Consider the following 15,528-nt stretch of genomic DNA (forward strand, 5'->3'; position numbering starts at 1 on the left):
AACAAGGGAGAGCTATATGAATATTTCAGGTACAGTGAAGTTATTCGGGTGAGAGGACTGTGGTGAGTAAGGAGATCTTGGTGATCTTGAAGATTGAGGTGATCTTGGTGACATTGGTACAATCAGATACACTGATCAAATAAAGAGAAAAAGAAAAATTGATGAAAACATTAAAAAAAAAAAACATACAAAAGGATTAAACTGAATATACACATAAAAAAATGGCAACAAAACCTTAAGTTCGCATTCTGGCAAATGAGGTTGGGCAACCTAGGAAAGGAAAAAACACATGCTGTGGGGTTAACTGGCCATTGTGCTGCCTGCAAGGGGAGGTGCATCAACAGGGACTGGGGCTTTGTTTCCTGAACCAGCCGAGAGAAAGGCAAAGGAGGTCTGGTCTTGGTGAGGAAAGGAAGCTTGAGGAAGGTTCAGAGAAGAGGAGAGACACAAAGCAACTGCAGAGAAGCGCTTTTTTCATAAAAACATTGATGCTACTATTAAAAGGCTCAAGCAACATTTCAAGAGAAACTTTCTTAAAATGTCAACAGAAAACTATTTCTGTAGTGCAATGATTCAATGACCAGCAATGCTGCTCAATAATGGAGGTACACTGAGCTCATATGCTCTGAAGAAAAAAAAAAATCTTACTGAAATACAGAGAAAGCCAAAACATAATTGAACAAATTACAAAAACCAAAAGAAATGCTACTTACAAAAAAAAGTCTTATTTAAGGAGCTATTTATAATACAAGCAAATAAAATCACAGTAATAATCCAGTGCCTGTTACCTAACATTTGAAACAAGAAAAAGTCAACATTTAGCATCTTCAATATACTGATAAATAAAAAGCACTTCCATGGAAATTTTGTTTTACAAGAAGAATTTCATTTTTGCTTTTAATTTGACACAAATTTAACCTGCACAGTTCTGCTATCATTTGATACAGCTTTCATGAGGAAATTATTACACAACTTTACCCATTAGCAGGCTGAAAAATATATTCACTCATGCACTAAAAAACCAGTTTCTTATTTTTCTACTGTCATTGGAGAAATGGTCCAAGTGAAAGTCATAAAGCAATCGATGTTCCCAGGTCTCAAAGAGGCTTGGTAGTAAAATGCACATTAATTTATTCCATGCAAATACTATGCCCTTTTCCCCCTTGTTCTTCTTTTTTTTTTTTTCCTTTAAGAATTTTTACTACTACATATCTAGACAAGAAGCCAAAGAATACACATATTTCCAGGTAAATTCTCAAGCATTAAATACCAAGTACATAAAAAATAGACATGGGCAAGCCTCAAAGGACAAGTGTTGCAGGAGAAAAGTTTGGTCTTGTCAAGTGACCCTGAGGCTGGTGGGAACCAGTGTTCACTCAGGCACACATCTGTGGGACTCTGCACTTAGCGTTTGAGATATTAATGTGCAAGCTGCATATCCCCAAAAATGACCTGGATGCAGGACTGGAAGGTGTACTAAGGATGTCTGCTGTTGATAGGAAATTGGGAGCAGCTGTGGACACCTCCCAGGCAGGGAGGGCTGGGCAGTCACCAGCCATACAAGGTTAACAAAGACAAGTGCTGGGTTCTGCACCTGGCATGGGCCAACCCTGGCTGTGTGTACAGGCTGGGGAATGAGAGGCTGGAGAGCAGCCCCGTGGAAAGGGACCTGGGGGCCCTGGTCAGTGGGAATTTGAACATGAGCCAGCAGGAAGCTGTGTCAGGGGAGGTTCAGGCTGGATGTTGGGAAGAAGATTTTCACCCAGAGGGTGGTCAGGCACTGGAACAGAGGAGGGCTCACAGCACCAAGCCTGCTAGAGTTCAAGACGTGTTTGGACAATGCTCTCAGGCACATGGTGTGATTCTCAGGGCTGTCCTGTGCAGGGCCAGGAGCTGGACTCGATGATCTTCATAGGTCCCTTCCAGCTGAGGATATTCTATGATTCTATTGTATCATGCTTTAGGAGAGGAAAACCCTTTTACACATTTTAAATTGTTGTTCCTGTAGAACTTACAATCTTTCTTTAAAGTCTAGTTTATACAACATTATTGCATTATTGGGCATGTCACTGAATTAAATATGACTACAGAATTCAATTACCATCAATGGGATCATGAAATACGTTATTTTCATCTGCAAAACTTCTGGTGCCTGAAATATTTCCATAATCAAATATTGGTCCTTCCAACAGGGTCACAATATCTATTCGATTAATTTTTGTCAATACAGAAGTTAAGGCATCAGCTGAAAAAAAAAAAAAAACCACATCAGAAAAAGGTTCAGCATTGCAGAACTGTGTGATCATTTTTCTCAATTACATTCACACTGCATTACTTACAAATTACTGTCATGTCCCAATGCCTTTTGTTCTAGCAAAGCCCAGCATTTGTCTGAGCAGTCATTCAGTTGCCTACTTAAGACACACATCTGAGTCTACACCTTCTCCAAGTACAATTATATTACATCACAAAAGGCACACAGAATGTCAGATAGTTCTTAAAGAACATATTTACTTACTACTGATACAAAATATTCTTTTACTGGAGTGTAAATGGAGAGTAAAAATCCTGTTACCATTCTCTTTTGAGGCAGAATATGCAGTCATGTAGGTAATAATGCCTATAAGGCTATTCATGCAGTACATCATGAAATCTCATTTACAATAATCCTGTTGTGAGAACACAGTAATACTGGAAATCACTTCTACAGGGAAAGAGATCAAAGGAGACTCAAATGGTGTGTAGGAGTTTGTGGATCAGAGAAGGGTAATGAACACCATTCACACCTCACAAAAATCAACCCCTCTCTTTCAGTTTGAGCAATTCAAGTGAAATGTACAGATGATAAACTCATAATCATCAGCACAGAATCAGCGTCTCCATCACTCCTCACAGGAAGAAGTTTAGTCTTTTCCTATGACCAGCAAATTAGTGAGACTACCTAAACTTTCCAGGCAGTCATTTCCACGTTCCACATTCCTTGCTACTGGAAAGTTTTGCCTATTATTTTCTTTACTGGAGCTCAAGTTCATTACCTGTCCCATCAATTATGGATGTGGAGAACAGATCATTTCCTTCTGCATATATATAGTGAATAAATATGACATATGTCTGACTCCTGGTAAAAATGTAACCGAAACTTCTTTTTTCATTGATGGCTTGTGAAGGACATTCATAATGTTTTCTTCAGCTTGGCAACAGATGAAATGGACTACAACTTATAAACAACAAAAGTAACTACTTGAACTTACTTGTAGCATTTTTCCCATCTCTGGTAACCCATTTTTTTAATAACATGAAGCTTTGAGCAATAAGAGAATTTGGGTTTTCTACTCGGATTTGATTTATTTCATCCACAGAAAAATTCAGTTCTCTTGCCAGTTCTATAAAGACAAAAAAAAGCAAGCGAGAAAAGAAAACAAACCCCAAAACACCAAAGAAAGCACAAATCTCTCAATTGCCTTGTCAAGCTTAAAAATACTAACTTTAGTAGTTCAGAGAGACATCAACAAAACTCCCTGACACAAACTTTACAGATAACAATGAACATGGCATTATATCCCCATACTTTAATTTGCTAAGACATCATTTTCAATGATGAATTTTCAATTTGAATTTCAATCATCTCTGGGAGTGATTATCACACTTCTACTCAGTAAGCCACTTACACATGATGAAACAGCCCTCCCTGGAGATTGCCTCATCACTGCTAATTTATAAACTCTGTTAATTTCCTCTGATTGTTATTCCCCTGGGAGCACCCTGTGCAGCTCAGCAGTGGTGCTGTCATCACCTGAGCCCTGGCAGAGCTGGCTGCTGCAGCTGTGAGCCCAGGAAGGGCAGCTCTACCCACCAGCACAGGGGGCCACAGGTGGGCAGAGCCTCCAGCAGAGACCTGCCTGGTTGCTGGGCTCCCTGCAGCCAGGGCTTGGGGAAAAAACTGCAATCCAGGGACAGGAAACACCCCAGGAGCAGCGCTGAGCCCAGGCAGGTAGAGCCTCTCAGCTCCTTGGGAGAACATCCTGAAAGCCATTTAGCTATTTTCTCTTTGATTTACTGAAAGACCAAGGAATAACTTCCTATTAGGCATCTTTGGCCAGCAATACATGGTGTGTTTTGGGAAGCTGTGAATTTGGGAGAGCCTGATGCAGTCTTGCTGCATCTTTTGGTAAAAGAATATCTAAAAATGCAATAGCAAAGACTGATTTCAATATTAAAGCAGAAAAGCTTACCTGTCCAGCTAAGTCCTAGGTGATCAGCTACAATTGCCATCCTTATATCTGTCCGTTCACATGGACTCTGTGGACCTGTGATTTACAATTTCTCAATTAAAAAGGTTTTGCACAGAAAACCACAATACCGGATAATAGTTTATTATAAATAATAGCTTTAATTGACTAAGTTGACAGTGCTTATATTGTATACTAGAATGGTTGTGTGACCTAATAACCTACAAAACAAAATTTTTTCACAGCTTTTAGATTTTCACCTGTGTAAAGCCAAAATGTAAAACTACATGATGTCGTGTAATGAAACCAAACATGCTGACAATCTATCTGTTAGACTGTAGACAAGTTGTTCAATTACTGGTGAAAACCACCAAGGCCAGATTATTGTCTATTTTCTCTACTTTGACAGAACAAATATACTGTCACAAAAGACATGTTTCAATTTCTGAGTTACATCAATTTCTGAGTTACATGAATGTCTTTGGCATGCTTCACTAGCTTTCTACAGTACAGAATTTGTTTGAAGGAAGAAAAAAGAGAATAAGACAGCACATACAGATGACAATGACAGAATGAAAACTACAGTTAAGTCACTCCACAGGCAATCACAACAGTTCATGCACTAGGATCAACAAGTTGAAAGTTTTACAAACTAGGCTTGATCTCCACGAGGTGAGCCATGAGAGCTCCAGAAACCTGACTGCCTTCATTCTCACCAGTCCTCTTACTCCTCCTCCTCTCACTGTCGGCCTTTTCAATCTTTGATTTTATAGATGCTGCCTCTGTTCTCATGTCTCTAGCAGACTTCGGTGTAATGGAAGGCAGGTAAACTTGAGTAGCTTCTGATAAGGATGTGTTCCTTGATGTACTGTCTTCTTCATCATCAGAGACCTCTGACTGCATCTTTTTCTCTTCATCAGAAAGACGATCCACAAGCTTTAATGTCTCACCACTAATTCCCTTAAAATATTCAATAGAATGTTTACATACCTCCCTAAGCTGATTTTTCTTTACTTTAACTGTTGTCATGGTGACGGAGGTAGATCTTACCTTTACTGGTAATTTAGAAGGAAGTTGTTTTGGTTTTTCTTTCTCTACCTGCTCTTGTTTTGGCAGGGCTGGAGTTCTTCTAGCTAGATTACTCCTATGTGTGTTTTTTACAGGAATCCTAGACCTTGCTTCTAGACAGGGAGAAGAATTATTTTGTTTTGCTTTGTCAGGCTTACTAGCCTCTTTCGCTTTGCTCCCTGTATTGCTTTGGAGATTATTTTGGGAAAAGACTTGTTTTACTGAGCTGGCCTTTACAGGAAGCTTTGATTTTCCTCTAGCTCCTACCAACTCTGTTGACTTTTGCTGCTCTCCATGTGGCTTTTGCTTATCTCTTACTCTGTGTCCTTGTGTTGTCCCTGTACCTTTTCCTGAAGTGCTTTTCGCTTGATTAGCTTTCTGGAGGGAACATTTCGGTTCCAAATGTTCTTTTAGCACTACATTACAGGTAATATCATCTGTAGGGACAGCAGATGAATCCAAATTGTTGTTGTTATTAAAATTATCTTTTGGAAAATCAGTGTTTTCTGTTTGCCTACAGCTCGTCTGGCTAGAAGCTGAACTCGCAATCACTGCTACAGTTTCATTTTCTAATCCCTCACCACTTGGCATCACAGCTTCTATCTTATCTGTCACTTCGCCAGGGCCATCTTTCTTCAGAGTCATGGTGGAAGCAGAAATTCCCATTTTAATTGGTGTGCGCAATTTGGGATCAACTTTGGAAGCGTTTACTGCTGCCGATGATTTCTCCAGTGAGTTACTACCAAGTGTTTGTTCCATGCAATCTCCACTGGCCTGGATGCCGGGCATATTTTCAACTGCTGTTGTTTCTACTGGTCTCTCTAGGTTTGTTTCTACAGTGCTGTCCCCTGCCTGTGGCTGTGTGATGGCAGTGACTGTACTTTTATCCCCTTCCCCCTTGTCCCCTGACTTCCCTTCAGAAGTATGCTCACCAATCTGAAAAAATTGGAGTCTTTCTTCAACAAAATCCCTCTTGCTCATGTCAATTGCACCACTGCGAGTCATCTCAAACATCTTCCCCTCATGAAATGGGAAGGGGTTGGGCTCGCTAGTTGGCGTACTCTCATCTGTTGGAGTTCTGGCTGGTGTTGTGTCAGGTGTTGTTGCTTGAGATCTGTCTTCCACTGCCAGACCAAATGGCTTAGCCTCATCCTCCCTCGATTTAGTCTCAAACACTTCATCGTCACCTCGGTTATTCGACCACGGGTCAAAATCTAGACTCTTGGTGGCCACAGTTTTGAAAGGTGTTGCGAATTCTTCGTCTACTTTGTAACTGAAATACGAGTCAGGAAATACAGTCCTGTCAGGGTGTCTGCCTTCCAAAGAGAAAAACTGTGCCCCTGACTTCTTATCGCTCTTATCTCCAGCTTTGTCAGAAGATGGACCTTTGGAAGGTGTCTTGTCTTCTTCAGGGCCTACCTTGCCTTCCTCCTCAATGACTTCAAGCTTACTCTGGCTAAAGCAGCGATCAGTCTGCTTTAGAATGCCTTCTGTAGTCCATACGTCCTTTTTGGTTTCAACTGCCGGACCTGCAAGTTTAGAATCACTCTCAGTTAAACCATCATCTTCATCTTGCAAATCATAACCGTCCAGAGAGTCAATCTCTGTTGCATCGGTATCATGGGAGAATTCTGCAGTGGTTGCTATGGAACACTCTGTGACAGACTGGTCATTGTTACTCCCATTTTGCACTACATCATTCTGGGGTGAATCAACCCCATTGTCAAACTCATTGGGTTTCCCAGAAGTGGGATGTCCTAACTCTTTCTGTTTCTCAATCTTTTCAGGGGCTTTGGGTTTTGAGGTCTCTTTCTGGTCATCTTCCAGCTCTTTCAGTTTGAACGTATACTTTTTAAGCGGAACGGGCTGATAGAGGGATTCATCATCACTGGAGTCACTGACATCTGCTCCCGGTGGCACAGGAGAAGGTGGCTGCACTCTGATGACAGGTTCAGCCAGTTGGCACTTGTCGTGTTCATCTTGCAAGTTCACTTCAGTCATCTCCATCTCACTCTCAGTGGAATAATGAGGCTTCTTTTCTGATTCACCTTGATCTGCATCCAGTGGTGGAGGAGGAGGGAATTCAATATAGGCAACTCTGTTACCTTTGGGTCTTTTGTTAGAGTCCTTATTTATAAGATTAGGTAATGTTTTGTCAATCTGTGGTTCCTCAACCTCAGCCTGTTTCACAGATGTTGACTTAGCCTCTGCTTCCTCCTCTGACTCCTCAGACACCTCAGGTATAGGGCTGGGCTTGCCTGGGATATAAGCTATTAGTGAGTCAGGTGTTTTAGATGTAAACTCGTAACTCACTTCCTCTGAACTCGGTGTTTCTGGTGTTAAAGGGCTTTTACCAGAGCTGTCTATAAAGGACACTTGTTCTAGCGTGTCATCCTCTGGACTACCTTGGGGAGAAGGAGGCTGTTTTTGCTGCCTAGCTGTGTAAAATGTCCCCCTCGTCTCTTGTACTGTCTTACTTTCCTGACTGACAATTTTTTTAATACTACCTTGTTGCACCTCTTTCTCATATTGCTTTCCTACTTGAACAAAACTGACATATACAGGTAAAGTCTTAATTTCTTTTACTCCCTCAGTGCTCACTAGCGGTGCAACTTTATTCAAGTAATCACTGGCACCGGGGTCAGCTATGTCACTCGAAGGAAATTCCTTTCCTGGGCTACATTCTAAAGAATCTGGTGATTTGCTAGGGGATAGCTCTGTTTCCTCAGCAGGAGGACTTAGACCTATTGAGCTCTGCTGCTTGGTAACTTTTCTGATTTCTGAATGTTTTATTTTTTCATCTTCCACATAATCAATCTGCCTTTCAACTTTCTCCTGAATCACAGCTGACTGGGATACTTTAGCTGAAAGTTCATAGACACCATCAAGCATGGCTCTCTTCTCCTCAACAATTCTGACTGGGATATGGGACACAGCAATTTCTTCTTTCCTTTTGGATATTTTATCAGCCACTTCACCATTACGTTCCCCCTCCCTGACAACAAATTCTCTGTATAAAACCCTTTTTGAGGGGGATTTTACAGTCAGTTCCTTCACTTCTTCTGAATGGATTCCATTTGAGGCCACTTTGTGCTCTGTCACAGTGATAAATTCACTTTTTTGGTCAGTTTTAGATTCAGCATGATCAACATGGTTTTCTTTTACTGTATCTGGAACCAGCACATGTGAAAGCTTTTCCTTCTGTGATTTATGGTTAGAAGTTCCAGGACTTTCCCATGTCCTATAGATTTTTTTGTCCCAGTGTCCCTTCGCTGTTGAGTCTGAGCCATACGCCAGGTCTTTTGCCCGTGGTTCTGAAATGCATTCTGGCACGCCTTTCCTCATCTCAGTTCTTTGTGTGTCTGAAGCACGAGAGTCTTCCACAGCTTTCCCTTTACCTGGAACAAGGTCTTCCTGTATTTTCACCTCTTTCTGTAAAGCTGTGCTCCCATCAATGACCTCTATTTGCTTTGCGTGTTTCTCTCTTGAATAGGACTGATACACTGGTAACTTACTTTCTTGCAATTTTTTAACTGGAATTTTGGACTGACCATCCAGCTTTTTCTCTTCTTGAGCTACGTCCTTACTTCTGGGACTTATACCTTGCTCAAATTTAAGCCTAATGGAACTGAGCTTTGATTGCTTCAGCTGAAATCCAGTCTCAGGCACTCCAGTCTGCTGAGCACTTCCTTTGTGTTCCATAGTTCGTTTAGAGTCCTCTGCAGGTTGCACATATATCCTTTTTTCAGGACTGCTGGGCAAACTGGATGCTTTCCTTTCATCCACCTTGGGAAAGCACTTCCCATCATGTGCATACTGCTTCACCTTACTCCATTCATCCCCAGATGATGGCAATTCAGAGAGCAGAACTTTCTCGGGGCTGCTGCTGGCAGAGCTCTGGCTAGAATGTATTTCCTTGCCATTTTTTTTATGCTGCTTTTTCTCTGGAGACTGTAGCTCATCATTCAACTTCTCTGTTTTATCCCGAAAAAACTGGGATACTTCAGTCAGTTTTTCTTCTGCCTCTTTAACAGTCCTGTCCACCCTGTCTTCATATATCAACTTTTCTCTACCTCTGTCTAATCTGTCCTCAGTAAAGCGCATCCACATTGCATGTTTGTGACTACTAAGATCTCCAGTGTAGTGTAACACTGTCACTTTATCATAATGATCCTCCTTAGACATTTTACCTACACCATTTTCAGATACATCTTTATAGATTTTGGAGAGAATCTCTTTTTTGGGGGCAGTAGCTACTTTTTCTCTGCATCGTTTATCAGTCCCCTGTAACTCTGCACTAAGGGGTAGAGCATGGTCAGTAACTGACTCCTCAGTATCAGAATGAGACACATCTAGCTTTTCTGAAAGAAGCATTTTCTCAGCAAACCTGTAAGACTCCCCTCTTAGTTCTGACAACTCATCATCATGGTATTCTACTGAGTGCTGACTCAAAAGCTTCAGTGTTTTGTAAGAGTCATCAGACATGAGTTGAGCAGAACTAGGGCGACTGTCTTCTTCCTGGGACACGGGAGTGTTAACTCTAGAGGATTCCAGATAAGAAGGAAGTGACTCTTCGGCCGTGAGCTCCTCTTCTTCTTGCTGACCTTGTTCGTCTGAACAAGGAAAAGCATCATGTTTTTCCAACTCTTTTAAGTTAATATCTCCCCGAGGTAAGTCTTTCTGATATACATACATTTCTTTTTCTGGATGCTTTTTTGTTTCTCTAATAATGACTTCAGTAGGTTCAGCCTGATTACCTTGTTCAATATGGACCTCTATTATTCGCTCCAGTTTGGGTTTCATTTTGCTGTCCTTCTCTGCATGTTGTGGTGAGGTTTCAGCAGACTTGCTAACATCGGACGTTACTGATGATTTATGTTCAAACAGACCTGCCAGTTCTTTGGAAGGGTCACGTCCAGACTGAAAGGCTTTCATTATGTCATGAACAGACATTGTTTCCTCAATTCTTTCAGAGGTACTTTCTGTGCATGGAGGTTTATGATAAACCATCCTAGTTGTTGTAGTGATATGAGTTTCTTCTTTTACTCGGACACCTTTACTAAGGACGCACTTATGGTCGTCCTCTTCACTGCCACTGGCTTTCATTTGAAAAGCTTTAACCTTCTCTTTAATGGACCCAGAGGGTTTTTGCTCCAGCTCCATAAACGTAGGGGAAGGTTTTGAGGCTGGTAGCTCCTCTGCCTTCTGCTCTGGAATATCTTCCGAAGATGGTTCGTAGCTGCGGATGACATGAACTACTTCAGTTCTTGTTTCTGTAATGACGGGAGGGATGGGCACATCATGGAAAAGTGGTTTTGGCCCTGTGCTTTCAGCACTTTGTGGGGCAGAAGGTGTCTTTTCGCTCCTCGTTTCAAAGCCACTGTCAGACAAGGGACTTTTATCTTGATCATGTTGAGAAAAGTCATCTGGAGATTCCAAAATAGTGTCTGTTCCAAAAAAGGAGTCTGCAATTTTACATAACTCCTTTTCCGATGTTGAAGGCCTCATGGAGGCTGGAGGCATTTTAAGTTTGTGTTCCTGCAAAGCGATGGCTGGTTTTAAAATGCGCTTTTGTCTCTCTTCACCTTCTTTTTTCCCCTCTTCAAACTTGTACTTTATGTTTGTTAATGAACTGCTACCGATATCATTCGCTAAGTAATCAATAACTTTTGACAAGCTATAATCCTTTTCCGACATGGTTTTGGTTTTAATTTGAACCTTCTCTGGAACAGATATAGGAGGGCTTGTCAAAGCTTGCTGTCTCGCTTCATCAATCTCCTCTGTACTGAACTCTACCCAGTCATCCTCAGACAGGTGTCCTTGATCACTTTTGGGTACTTTAGCCGACCCTTTACTTTCTAAACACACATCCTTTTTCAGAATCTCACTAACTTTTACTAAGTCCTCTTTCACTTTCTCAACAATTTTAAAGGGCTCTTCATCATCAATTCTACCCTCTTTTGGTATGTCAGGTTGGAACGGCTTGTCCTCTGCGACATCTGTCTGCAATATCGCAGTCATTCTTATCAGATCCTCTTTCATTTCAGCAACATCTTTCAGTATCTCCTGACTGGAGGATAAGGAAGATGGTGTGGACAATTTGAGAGCAGAGGGTGCTAAAAACAAGGATGATTTTATTGGAGATGAAGTTCGAGTAAAGGTAGGCTGCGTGCGCGCCTCTGTAGTCAATGTTTTAATAGGTGACAGTAACGCAGCGGCTGATTTTGTAAGTGAAGACGACTCTGGGAGCTTCTTTAATGCTGGTTCAGACAAAACATTGACTACAGAATATACTGGCACTGTTATTGTTGATGAAGTAACAGATGAGGTAGTTGCAGATATTGACCCAAGGGCTGTGTACAAAGCACCTGCAGGAGGAGTTCTCATTGACTGGAAAGCTGATGGTGCTGAAGACACAAATGACCTGAGTGGAGAAAATGACATTGTTGTAGCTGTTGAAAACACTCTCTCAGCCGTGTCAGCAACTGCGTTAGCAGCACAAGTTGCAGAATGTGCAGCTGCAGAGATCTTGTCTTGAAAAACACCTGCAGCTTTGGATCCATTTATTAAGTTGGCAGAAGATGGGTATTTCAGAGGTGACACAGACCCATTGAGCAATGGTACGTCTGTGTGCCCAGCTACATGTTTTGCTGGTGACGAGAGAGACGAGGCCATCATGACTTTAGTGGATGAAACAGCATCAACTGCTGACTTAGCAGGTGACACCACTGACTTTAGAGGGGACGATAAAAGTGAGGATGCTGATGTGATGACCGATTTAAGTGGCAAGCTCGAAGAGTACATGTTAATGTTGGATTTGGGGGATGCTGGAGGCGTCATGGTTATGGATGATCTCTCCAAGAGAGATCCTGCTGTAGTCACTGGAGATGTCCGAGAGGGGAATGTGGTAGTGGAGGCCAGCCCTTTGAGACTGGCAGCTTCTGTGACTGCGGGAGCTCTGATGAAAGAGCCTGAAGTGACCTGCATGTTGTAGGGAGGCTGAGAGACCACAGTTTTTATTGGCGAAGAGATTGTCCGAAACGATCTAATCGGAGATGCTACATCACTAACAGATTTAACTGAAGACGTGGTAGAAGCTCCTAACGTGGATTTGATTGGAGAAGTAGAAGAAACAGACCATATTGATTTTAATGGGGAAGCTGTAGGAGTGTTAGAGGAAGAGCTTGATAAGGAAGTGAAGCCTGATTTGGTTTGCCCAGGCACTGTAATTGGAGCTGTTGTCCATGACTGATATGGCCGTGTTGAAAAGAATGGCTTGTATGAGTAAGTAGCAGGTAGGGATCTTGTTGCTCCTGCACTCCGTTCAACTGTTTCTTAAATTGTTAAATTAAAATCAAACATAAAAATCAACAAAAATGGTTGAAAAACAGAGAGACCAGAGAAGAAAATTGGTCAGTAAACGTTGTAATATTACAAAAAGTAAGTACAATTGTTTGCATGAGTTGGGATGAAAGAGGCAAAAGAAGATTTAAAAAAGGAAAGAAAAAAATTAGGAACAAGCCATATACTGATAACTGGTCCAAACCAAAAAGCAACATGAAATGGAAGACAGAAAGCACATAGCAACCAAATCTGCAAACAATGGAGAACAGAAAACACACAAAAGGAATCCATAAGGTAAAAATAAAGCCACATCAAAATTTCTTCTCTTACTTCCTATTGACTTTCTGATGTGCTACTTCTGAAATACTCATATCAGCTTTATTTTGCCTGTTTAGGTATGTCTCTGCTTTGTGCAACTATTAGAATTATCCGTTTAATAATTTCTATTGTTGTTCTGTTCAGATTTGATCCTACACAAAAATATAAACTTGCATAAAATGACATTATGTAGCTAAAATATTTTTTTAAACCGCTTCAGAACTATTTCATGCAGAAACCAAAATTCCTTTAAGTGACAGGCAATTGATGTGCAAACTGTGAAGCAACTGGAATAAATTCAAATCTATATCTTCCATGCACAATTCGGATATGCTTCACACTCACAAAGCCAATAAGAGCAAGAGCTTTTCTGAGTCAATATTTAAAAAAAAAAAAAAGAAAAAAGAAAGAAAGGAACATATGCATTTGTTTCTCATGCAATATTCCTTTTGTCTGATAAAAATTAAAGTAAAACTTTTCATGAAATGATTTTAAGAAGCATATGTCATAAATGAAATATGGCAAGTATGATGTATGATAGTCGTGAGCAGGCAAAGCAACTGAATCAGTTTTTATTCATGCACAAATGTCATGTCAGAACGAGCACACAGATTAATCCATTTCGTATGGTGTATTAAGCACAAATACGTAAACCTTACAAAATAATTTCACAAGAGGTCATTAAAAGAAGAGTACACTTTTTCTACAAGATGTAGTGTCTTGGTACCTTTTGAGGAGATTTCTTGTATCAGCTCAAAGACAGACCTGTTCAACTTTACAGTTCTCAAAAGGTAACATTAGAAAAGCAGTCAAAGAAAAATAGATTATGAAATAAATTCCTAGCAAGGACAAACCTGTTAAATGTTATCATCCCCCAGAACTCTCAGCTTATTCATAGGCATTTTGAACAGAATTATCATCAACCACATTTTGCATCACAGGAGGCACTCATGTCAGAAAGTATTTCTGGGAATCCCATTACACAAACATATCCTCTGATACAGCAATAACATTCAGAGATTTGACACTGAAAGCAACTTCGAGGTATTTTTTTTTCTTTAAAGTTGGAATTAGAAATGGAGCTAAAATATCCAAAGAACTTATTCAACATACCTTTCTCTGAAGTTACACTAATAATTTGTCAAACCTGCTTGATCTGTCTTATAGACAGGCAGTAATGCACAGTGAAAGAAGCTCAACAAGGCTACCACTGAACTGTTGCAGCACACACACTCCTATAGAATAGTGAATATTCAGTGCACCACAGGTCCATATCCTGCAAGGAGAAATGTGCTGGTCCTATAGAAGCCAATCAAAGCCCAGAAGTCAGTGTGGATGGCTGGTGATACTTCATAAAAACATTTATGTTGAAGAGAGCTTGAGTACTAGGCCTGACTGGCACAGACTGAATCAAGAAATGCCTATTTTCCTTACTACAATATTTTAAAGTGGAAATACACTTCTCTCTCCCCACCCCAAAAAAAAAACCCAAAATGTACTTCATTAAACCAACTATTATGAAGATATTATAAATACTATTATTTATTATGAAGGTTTAATTAGCAGTAGCTGCTAACATTCACCAGAAGTTCATAGAGTCTTGAGTTCAAGAAACAAACCCCAAAATGATTCTGAAAAGAACTAATAACTAGTTCAGCAGTTAGTGTTAGGACATGTCTTTACTGGAACCCCACTGCACCCTCACTAGCTGGTCTGTCACAACTGACTGGAGAGGCAAGCAAACCCACAGGCTGCCCTCCTCACTCCTTTTTGTCTGTCACATCACAGATTCAGAGACATTTAAGATGCTGCTTCTGAGCTCCTTTTTGCAGCTGAAGAGCTAAAAAAATCTGCCAATTTTTTGCAAATGAGACTTAATGGACCTTTGGTGAATAAATAATACTTTTTTTCCCTCTCAGTGACGGTGGGGGGGGGGGAGGGAAATTTATTGTGAGCGATATACACAGTCATCAAGCTTCTTTCCGGCAATTTCATTTTCCCTCTCTCTCAGTTCCCATCAAGCCTGTGACAATACCTTAACAGTCCATCAAGATGTCTCAGCAGATCTGATAGCTTCTTCAGATGTTATATGCTTGGAGTCTTCTTCCCGGCCTGAGAAGTGTAACATATTCTGGAGCACATCTGATCCAAAGAAGCCACAGATCTTATAGGATAATTAAGCAGCAGCCATCCAGTGGGAACTCCCAAGACCCGATGAAGTTTGTCTATGGATTTTATGGAATTATATCAAAGGGTCTGTCGCAGGGTAGCAACTGAGAAGTCAAAAGTGGGGGGAAAAAAAGGCAAGAAAAAGCCTGGAAATGGGGAACAATAGCAGTTGACCTTAGAGAGGAGAAGTAAAAGCTAAGCCAAATACATTATTGTATTTAACTGGGGAGGAAAAGAATGCCACAGGTCTGGTCAAGGGGAACATGTTTAGGAAGAAGCAATGTGTGGTGCCAGGGAATAAAAAGCATCTGCAGGGAACAGAGGAAAAAGGGAAGGGGAGGAGAAAGAAGAGGGAAAATATAAAATATGAGAGACTCTATTTTGGCTAAACATCTAAACA

The 15,528-nt window shown here is 40.8% G+C and overlaps 1 protein-coding gene across 20 annotated transcripts in view; it reads right to left on the reverse strand.

The window, feature by feature from the left end:
• Positions 1-15,528, reverse strand: part of ANK3 (ankyrin 3) — a 287,099-nt gene that overhangs the window by 21,841 nt on the left and 249,730 nt on the right. For 8 of the 20 annotated variants that reach the window (XM_077183367.1, XM_077183364.1, XM_077183370.1 and 5 more), the window contains 4 exons: positions 4,946-12,631; positions 4,233-4,307; positions 3,252-3,383; positions 2,102-2,245 (listed from right to left, as the gene is read on the reverse strand). In XM_077183367.1, coding sequence (XP_077039482.1) covers positions 2,102-2,245; positions 3,252-3,383; positions 4,233-4,307; positions 4,946-12,631 — 8,037 coding nt within the window. The remainder of the gene's footprint in view (positions 1-2,101; positions 2,246-3,251; positions 3,384-4,232; positions 4,308-4,945; positions 12,632-15,528) is intronic. The other 12 variants (XM_077183377.1, XM_077183376.1, XM_077183373.1 and 9 more) reach the window with 6 other exon arrangements.

The sequence above is a fragment of the Agelaius phoeniceus genome, chromosome 9 (assembly GCF_051311805.1).
Source record: "Agelaius phoeniceus isolate bAgePho1 chromosome 9, bAgePho1.hap1, whole genome shotgun sequence".
Taxonomy (NCBI): Eukaryota; Metazoa; Chordata; class Aves; order Passeriformes; family Icteridae; genus Agelaius; species Agelaius phoeniceus.